At 37.2% G+C, this 9,762-nt stretch overlaps 1 protein-coding gene across 1 annotated transcript in view; it reads left to right on the top strand.

Annotated features, from left to right (window-relative positions):
* The window catches only part of BLOC1S5 (biogenesis of lysosomal organelles complex 1 subunit 5), a 38,879-nt gene extending 29,842 nt beyond the window's left edge, over positions 1 to 9,037 (top strand). Inside the window, exon 5 of the mRNA XM_024742483.1 lies at positions 6,644 to 9,037. Coding sequence (XP_024598251.1) covers positions 6,644 to 6,838 — 195 coding nt within the window. The 3' untranslated portion in view covers positions 6,839 to 9,037. The remainder of the gene's footprint in view (positions 1 to 6,643) is intronic.
* Positions 9,038 to 9,762: the final 725 nt, after the last annotated feature.

Raw genomic sequence — 9,762 nt, 5'->3', positions numbered from 1 at the left:
GGGGGGGGGGGGGGGGGCGGTCCTGGAACAAAAACCCCATGGATACCACGGGATGACTGTACATAATATTCTAAATATTTTAAATAATTACTGGCAGTTGTTATTCTGGTACTTCTTATTGAAGTAAATACTTTTTCATTTATCTGTGTAAGGCATATATAAAATTAAAGGCACATGTATTGCTGACAGATGTTCCAAAGAACCTTTTAGACATTAGTTGCTTTATTCAGAGTTTTCCCTTAGACCAGGGTTTTTCAACCTCTGCGCTGTTGGCGTTTTGGAGCAGATAAATCTTCGTTGTGAAGTCTTTCCTGCATGTTGTAGGATGTTTAGCAGCATCCTTGGCCTCTACCCACTAGATGCCAGTATCACCACCCCCAACCTGTGTTGTGATAACCAAAAACCTGGGGGACAGGAGCCTCAAAATCACCCCCCACTGAGAATTACCGACTTAGACTAATGCGTGCAAAAATGTGTTTTTATTATGTATCCATGAGTTGATTTATAGACCTGGTCCTAGACACAGTTTGCCTTCAGGATTGACTTTTCTTCAAATGTATCTCCAATGGGACATAAGTAAGCTGGGTTATTACTACTATTTCTTTCTGTTGTAGAAAGAGACAAAAACCATTACAGCTAATTATTTTTGGTACACAGCTATAGCTCATTAATAAACTTTCTCTTTATTTTCTTTTAAAGTTGGCATTTTCTTTTTTATCTTGGGAAAACAAATGTATCCATTCCTTTGAGTATGCAATTGATTTCATTTAGGAAGAACCCTCTGAAACTTGATTTGAATTATTTTTATTGTGATAAAATACACAGATATGTCATTTGGGAAAGTATTAAACATAAGAATAAGTCTGGAAGAGATTCATAAAAGTCACATTTCACAGTGAATTCTAGAAATTGTAATACTATCTTTATTTCTTTGGAAACCATTTTAGTGGCTCCCAATGTGTCCACAATATAAAAATTTTAACTACAGAGTGAAACATACAAATTTAAGTAAAAAAAAAAAAAGTAATGTAGAATGATAGATTTGAACTAATTCAGGTTTTATTTCTGCAGTTGCTGTGCTGGATCATTTTTTATTTTATTTTTTAATTTTATTTATTTTTTGACTGTGTCGTGTCTTCATTGCCGCGCGTGGGCTTTCTCTAGTTGCAGTGAGCGGGGGCTACTCTTCATTGCAGTGCATGGGCTTCTCATTGTGGTCGCTTCTCTTGTTGTGGAGCCAAGCTCTAGGTGCGCTGGCTTCAGTAGTTGCGGCGCATGGGCTCAGTAGTTGTGGCTCGCGGGCTTAGTTGCTCCTTGGCACGTGGGATCTTCCCAGACCAGGGATTGAACCAGTGTCGTCTGCATTGGCAGGCGGACTCTTAATCACTGTGCCACTGGGGAAGTCCTGGATCATTTTTTAAATGCAAGGACATTTAGTAATTCAGGGATTAGAGGGGCTGAGCATCTAAAGAAAGCTGACACGATTCTGAACTGTTAGGAATTTACTTTTGGAAATGAACGTGTGTAGCTGACTCACTTTGTTCAGGACTGACTCTGTAACTGGAAGTCCTTTAAATTAACTTCAAGGTTTATTAAAGGATAAACAATGAAAATGTGTTAATTTGAAACTAATGTATTACTAAACTTCAACAGTAACCTCAATAATTGTTTAGAACTCAGACCAAAGAAGGATTTGGGGGTTAAGAGTATTTTATCACTGACATTACTCAGTATATTGCCAGCACCTGGTGGTAATAAAAACCAGTCTTTCAGTTGTGTGTGTCATTGGTTTAAATTCTGTTCAGACAGTGCACCCCCTTGTTGCTTGCACCCAGGGCAGAGCTCTCCCACCCTCGTGCTGTTGGTATGCCATTAGTACATATTGTATCGTTATTGAAAAAAGAAAGCTGCAGACCATCATGTGTCGTATGACTACATTTTGTTGTAATTAAGTAAATAGGTTTGTATGAACAAAGGAAAAAGCGTAAATGTACCCATCAAACTAGTAATAATACTAAGAAAAAGGAAACAAGGGAAAGGATTTGTATGTGTATGTTGGGGGGGGAACTGTCCCTTTATATTCTTGTATTTGAATTTGTTTCTAAGATCTGTGATACTTCTTTAATAAAAATTAAGGGAAAATGCTAATATGAGGAATTACTGAGCCTTAAGTATTTATACTTTCTATTTTGATAGATTTTTGCAAATTGCTCACCAAAGACCCTAATTACTGCTACCACCATGAATATCAAGTTTTAAACGTATAATTTAGTATGTACTCTTTTGGTAGCTGCTAGAAATTTAACTGCTAACCGTAATTACCTATTACAGGTAATTTTAAGCTTTAAATGGTAAGTAGTTCCATTACTATGTTGTGTTCCTTCTGTTAGTCTTGTGTGAATCTGTCGCACATAACGATAGTTAGATATGATCGTTATTTTTCAAACGCGTTTCAACTGTAGAGGAATCCTTCTTTCAGACTAAATCTGACGTAGAGCCCCCTGTATTGAACGTGAAAGCCGAATTACTGTACACAGGCGATGACGGTCTGCGGTTAGCTCACTGTTTATAAAAGACTGTTCCTTATTTCTGAGAGTTCTTTTTAGTTGTAAACAGACTCATTGGCATGTTAGGCTAAATCTTTGGCGTTTATAACTTGCTCTGCGTGAACTGGAGGCGCGCTGCCCTTAGGACGGGCTCGGTTCTCGAGGTGGCGCCTTTGCTGCTTCAGATCAAGGAGCAGTTCAGCTCCTTGTTGTTCTGTTCTGGTGAGGTTACCGCTGCCCAGACTGTATTTCCTGACATTTTGAGTAGATATGCTGAGGTAGCCTTCACTCCTGTTGGCTTAAATAGTTTTTAACTTGCTCCTGGGTGATGCTATGTGAGATATAGCTAACTCGGGATTTTTCTGCTGTTATATACAATGAAACCTCACGTGTCTAGAAGTCTTAGAACACGAATCATTCCATATAGCCAGGTCAACCACAAAGCTGAGGTTTTTATCATCTTGAAGCATAGTACTTTTTTCACTTTAACTATTTTGGATGGAAATCTTTAAAAATATATTCCACACTTTTCTGGTTTTTATAAAAAGTTTATTAAATGTTACAGGTTAATTTTCTTTATGAATTAGGAATTACTGAGAATGTAAAGTTTTATGCTATGGTGAAAATGGTGATGTCCTCAGGGAATTCGAGAGAAAAAAGTGTTTCTCTATTTCAGATGCCCTCAGATACTGTCTGTTTCTAAGTTTCTGTATCTGTCTTCTTTTTTTAAGGCTGATGCCTATCATTTCTTTCTGTCTCATTTATCAGTATTTTCTTTAATTTGACTTTTAATATGGTATAGCTTTGGTAAACAGTTAACTAACCTGGTTAGAATTGTGTGTAAGGTAGGGCAAATAAATTCAGAATCAGAAGAGTTTTTCATGAATACTGCAGTATTTTTAAATGGACTTTGTGTTATGTTATTTTGGGCTTGTGTGTGCGTGTGCGTGCACGCGTGTGCGTTTTTTTTTTTTTTTGACCGCTTAAAGTTCTTACCATAAAGTTTTCAACTAAGTTTCAGGTAGATGTTATTTTCTGGTAGCTGACTTTTGTTTATAGGTAAAGATTACAGTGTTGTCAGTACAGGAATATACAAGCTACCCCTCCCTTTTTTTCCTTACTAATTGTGGAGAATGCAAGATTTCAAAGCGGTTACTGTTATTAAAGGTGGGAGACTGAGAAAGGATAGATAAAGTAGAGTGGCTTCCAGACCTTTTTTTAAAAATTTTCTTGAGGTATAGTTGATTTACAATGTTGTGTTTAATTTCTGCCTAAGCAAAGTGATTCAGTTATACATATATACATTCTTTTTCATATTCTTTTCCATTATGGTTTATCACAGGATATTGAATATAGTTCCCTGTGCTACACAGGACCTTGGTGTTTATCCAACACACACACACACACACACACACACACACACACGTTTGCATCTGCTAATCCCACACTCCCAATCATTCCTTCCCCTAACCCCCTTCCCCCTTGGCAACCACAAGTTTGCAGAACTTCTTGATATGAAAGCAAGACTAGATTTTCAACTCGGTTAGGGAATTGTCAGTCTTCACCTTCTTTTCACCTGGACTAGGAGGCCAAGCAGTGATATGTGTCATATGAAAAAGCTACTTGGATGTATATGTCTTTGGTAATAATATTCTGAAGCCACAAAATAGAGAAACTGGTCTTTGGCAATGTCTTAATTAAAGTCTTGTCTTACAGCCAAATGGTAAATGGTGGAATCACGGGAAGATTGAGTTGAGTATGGGTTTGGGAGGCGAGAACTATTTCTTTTATTCGAGTTGCCTTGTATTGTTTGAATTATAAAAATCTGTTGCTAAAATCAGATTATTAAAATTAAAGATTTAAAACCCTGAATCGAAGAGGATTAAAAAGTGGTTTGATCTGCCTTCTAGATGCGTTGCTCATATCTGTATAATAATGCTTACCTTCTATTAAGCACTGTAGACACTGAGCTAGGAACTTGACATGATACAGATTTATTTATGAATGTAAATATTCTTTTCCGCATTTTAAAATTAAAATTTAACGTGGCCAGAGTCATGCAACTGGTAACAGGTGAACCAGAATTTGAAGCCAGGTTTATCCACTTCCCAAATCTTCATTTTTCTCTCTTGAGCTGTATGTATGGCAACATGCTGCCTGGTGGGAAGTCGAACCTGGGCTGTTGCCTCATGGCACAGATCACAGGGTCAGCCAAGCTAATGACAGTGGTTCAATTAAAAAGAGAAGACTAATCTGTTAAACAGCTTCTGAGCATGCAGGGTTAGTATCCTCTGTACTTATTAGAAATTAATTTTCAGCCAAAGCAAGGCATCATTTTGATGAAATTTATTTGCATTTTTCTTTTCTATGACTTTTCTCTTAAAATAAATAGTTCTGTAAAAGTTCCATGAAAAGAATTTAATGAACTCTTCATGTTTTATTCATCTTTTGAAGAATTACCATCCATGAGGCTGAAAGGTTAAGAAAAAATGTTTTGAATTTTGTTTAACCTGTTTCCCAAACTTACTGGATCAGCAAACCCCATCCTAACCCTTTCTCCCCACCACTGTACTGCCTGCTCAGATCACATGGGTCTGCGGGACATATTTTAGGGGAATGTTTCACTATAACTGAAACTTCAGATTCACTTCTAACCTCTCGCCTTGGTGCTGAGGAACTTTAGATCAGATTGGCAGAAAAAACTCTTGCAGTAGTTTTTTTTTTTTTTTTTGTCTTGCAGAAGACCTTTAGCCATCTATGTAAAACTTCCCTGGAAAGATCTGATTTGCACTTCGTGATAGAAAAGCCATAGGTTTGGGTGTCAGCAAGTCCTAAGTTTGAGTCTACAATGTAGTAGCTCAGTGACCATGGAGAAGTAAATTTAGTGTTCTTAAGCCTTAATTTCTTCATCTGTAAAATGAGAATCCTGTAACCTCAGAAGTAGATAAGATATACAAAACAACTAGCAGAAATGCATCTTTCATAGATACTTAGAGCACCATGGCTTCTCCACCTTGCTTCTCATCATGGCCCAGATGAGAGAGAAGATAATGGGCGGCATTATGGGTGGCGGGAAAATACGGCTTCCATCTTTTTCCTGATAGCTCTCTCAGCATCTGAGTTACCAGTATTCTGAGTAACCAGGTGTCCTCCTGTTTTCATTAGAGCTCTGGGATTAGTAAGCCTTTTGGTGCTTTGTAGGTTTTGATGGTTTGCGTCTGTCACAGTGCTTGTTTTTTAAACAGGACTTAGTCTGTGGCAAAACTTCTAGACACATATGTAGAATACTGAGGCAGAGATAGAAAGTTTTTTTAATACTGTCTTTTTGTATTTAGCTCTTTGTGGGTTGACCAAAAGGTTCGTTCAGGTTTTTCTGTAAGATGTTACGGGAAAATCCGAGCGAACTTTTTGGCCAACCCAATACCTATTCAAAGATAATAACTTAAAGTATATTAAATTTATGCCTTTTAATTTATATATTGTTTCATCTTTACTGTTGTGTTACTCAAAAGAAAAAATTTGTCCTCATATAGAAATATTAAGGGACATCTCAAGATGAACTTAGATATTTGACACAGATGCTTTTGCCGTTTATTTGCTTTAAGTTTTGGAACTGAACCAAGAGAGAGGTCTTGAGTTCTCTTCCAGTGATTAATAATCTGTGATTCTTTTAATGTGGCCAAAAATATTTTATGTGAGACATGTATTTTAATTTCTTAAAATAACAATTCTTTTGGCATGTATTCTTTAAACTTAATTTTTAAATTATATGCGATTAAATGGAATTTGTGGAGAAATAGAGGTATGAAAATTTACCTGGATTATGTTTGATTCTGTCATTTAAAATACTAGACATTTTTGAAATTTCAGAAATGTGAATGCCCATGTTCGGGCATCGTAAGAGAAGCCTTAGATGTTTCTAATATGTCATGTTCTTGTTGGACATTAAAACTATAAAGCAGTTTTGTCACTGTGACTTAGAAGCCGATTGTTACACTGTAGTGAGCAAATATCAAGAGGCAGTTATTTTTGTCTCTCTGCATAGAAAATTAATTGTCTGCAGAATGTCCCATGACTTTCAAATTTTCTTTTCTCAGATGCATAATGACCATTTAATAGCTAGTGAGAAACAGCATATAATGCAGTGGGAGGATTTCATGAAAGAACAACACAGCAAACAGGCTGAAGTGGACGAAGAGCACAGAACAGCCATGGAGAGGCTGAAAGAACAATACGCCGAGATGGAGAGGGGCCTGGCAAAATACCCAGCCTTTGGAGAACTTGAGCCGTAACAGTGACAGACTGATGAGAAAATACTGCCTTCCCCTCAGAAACCGCTCAGCCTCTGCCTCAAGTTGAGCAGCGTATTCAGTGTCACTCTTCTGCGGAAGAAAGAAACTGCTACCGGAGTCTTAGCTGTTTCCTAGAAGAAGAATGCCACATCTTCCCAGTTTTAATTTCCTGTATCTGCCTGTATCTCTAAATGGGGAGAAGTAGGAGGAAAATGGTATAAACATGCTCTTTGTTAATGAGGATTGGTCTTAGTTTCCATTGATTATCTCGGAGAACTGTAAATGCAGACTTCTTAGAAAAGTAATTTAATTCATTCTTATGCAGGGCTAATGTTACTTTATTATTGTGGCTCCGAAGGCCGATATGGTGGCTGCCTGTCAGAGCCTCCCTGGCTCTTGGAAGAGTGTGTACAATGTTATTCCATGAGTAATGTACTGAGAAACAACTGTCCTGGGAGCAGAGACCACATTGAAGAGAGTCAAAACTTTGTCTCTGCTCTTCAAAGAGAGCCGCTTTGGTTTCTGAATTGGCCTCTGTTGGGAGAAGTTGCAGATTTTGCATGGCAGCGTAATGCCGTGTTTCACTGGATGACAAGACATGCTTGTTAAGTTTGTGGCCTTCCAGCACTTCATATTTTCAGCTTTTAAAATGTGCTCACAAGGAAAAGCTTACCAAAAATAGAGTTGACTTTTAACCTTTCCAAGAACCATAATCTTGCCCATAGATTTACCTCGTTTTTACGTGTGTTTTGCTGTGGGTACGCTTTGTCAGATAAATAATGTCTATACATGTTTCAGCTGTTTAATGAGTAATCAGCAAAATCTGCCAAGGCGTCCCTCTGGAACCATGTAAAGATTCTGGCTCTGAGTAAACCAGAAGTATTTGCCCACATGGCAAATGATCCATGTTAAATGTAAATCCTTTTTAGTGTTTAATGTCTGTTCTCATAAGCAGGTGTATTAAGATGAAACATGTACCAGTTCTGTCATCACTGTGATCTTTAAAAATCTGCATTTACCAATCTAATTGAGGAACTAAGTTGATTTTTTATTTGCCATAAACCAAGCAGAATTAAATGCAATAATTTCAAGAGATTTATGGCAAATGAATTTGAGGTATGGATAAATCTTTCAGGTCTTTTTTTTTTTTTTTTTATTGCTCTTCAGTAAAGAAAGGCACAAGAAAGAAAATACTCAACTCTTGTGTTATCTCAGTGTTGCTACTGCAGAAAAGTGACAGTGCTTGCTTGTGTAAAGTTATGGCTTGCTGTCAAAGCTTCATTCTTGGCTGCATGTTGAAAATGTGATTAAAGTTAATAGAGGAGATGAAATAAGTATTTGAGATTTCTTTCAGTAACACTGAACTTCTGCCAACTCCCTCTGTCCGCTACTGTAGGCTTGACAGGTTCATCCATCATCCTCTGGTACCTGGACGAAAAAGAGCACTTGCTGACATTCAGGCATGTTGGAATTTTCTTAATTCTCTTTCAGTGGATGGAAAAAGAAAACATACTTCCCAGAATATCCCACACATGAAAAGGGAGGGGAACCTTAAATGAAAATTCCTTTTGTACCATAGGCAGTTTTGGGAGAGCCATCAATTGCCAATGCACCATTGAACAGATGCTGGAACCAGGAGATCAGGACTTTGTGTGAGCAGGAATGGTTCCTCAACTTGTGCAAAGATTTCTGACAGTGTTTGTTCATCTCCTATGAATAATAAATACTTTACCATATGAGTTTGTATATACTATAGAAGGATCTAAGAGACTTCTTAAACCAAAATGATTTAATGGACTTTTTGAGCTTGAAACATTGATACTAAATTCTTTCTTTGTGACTTTCTTAGCTGTTCAGTATAGCTTCTAAAAGAGAGGGTTGCTTTTCTTTCCCTTTACTATTTTTAGTAGTGAACACTTTCACTTACATTTCCCAGTTTTTAAATCACTTTTGATATGTGTTTTATTTATATATAAAAAGTAGCTTTAGTCGTTACATAACGTACAGCATTTCTGCGCTGTGCTGTCAAGCAGAGAGAATATGGATTCTGTGTGCCTCACAGGATTAGTTTCTAATGATCAAACGAAATAATGTTTGTCAACTTAAAGTGCTATAGAAATATTTGTTTTTAAATTCTAAGTATTTTTTATTTTTCATCATGATTTCTTTTTTGACTTATATATGTGGATTTTTTTCCCCATTTCCTAACGTAGTTTTTTTTTTTTTTTTTTTTTTTTTGCGGTACGCAGGCGTCTCACCGCCGCGGCCTCTCCTGTCGCGGAGCGCAGGCCCAGCGGCCACGGCCCACGGGCCCAGCCGCTCCACGGCACACGGGACCCTCCCAGACCGGGGCATGAACCCGTGATCCCTGCATCGGCAGGCGGTCTCCCAACCACTGCGCCACCAGGGAAGCCCTAACATGTAGATTTTTAAGTTCTGTTCTTATTATTGATTTCTGTTTTTATTGGATTGTGGTCCAAAGATAGATTCATATAAGACTTGAGATGTTAAAATTTGTTGAGATTTGCCATCTTACCTAAAATATGCTAAGTTTTTGTAAATGTTATGTTAGTGCTTAAAAGTATTTTCCAACTGTTGGGTGTTCATTAGACCAAACTTGTTAATTGTGTTGGTTAAATTGTCTCTGTTTTACTGTTCTTTTTTTCTTCTACTTGATCTTCCAGATTCTGATATGTGTTAAAATTTCCTGCTCTAGTGGATTTTCTGATTTCTCCCTGTAATTCTTTCAGCTTTTATTTCATATATTTTGAAGCTTTGTTATTAGGTACCTACAAGTTTAGAATTATCTTCCAAGTTTAGAATTGAATCTTATATTTGTAGTCACAGCCTCTATTTCTAGTAATGTTCTTGTATCAGTTTATATTGCTTTAAAATCTGTTTCTAAAAGAGAGATTTATACAGGC

Source organism: Neophocaena asiaeorientalis, unplaced genomic scaffold (assembly GCF_003031525.2).
Source record: "Neophocaena asiaeorientalis asiaeorientalis breed wild unplaced genomic scaffold, Neophocaena_asiaeorientalis_V1.1 scaffold831, whole genome shotgun sequence".
Taxonomy (NCBI): domain Eukaryota; kingdom Metazoa; phylum Chordata; class Mammalia; order Artiodactyla; family Phocoenidae; genus Neophocaena; species Neophocaena asiaeorientalis.
Note: the sequence above shows the minus strand (reverse complement) of the source record. Positions and strands in the feature narration are given on the sequence as shown.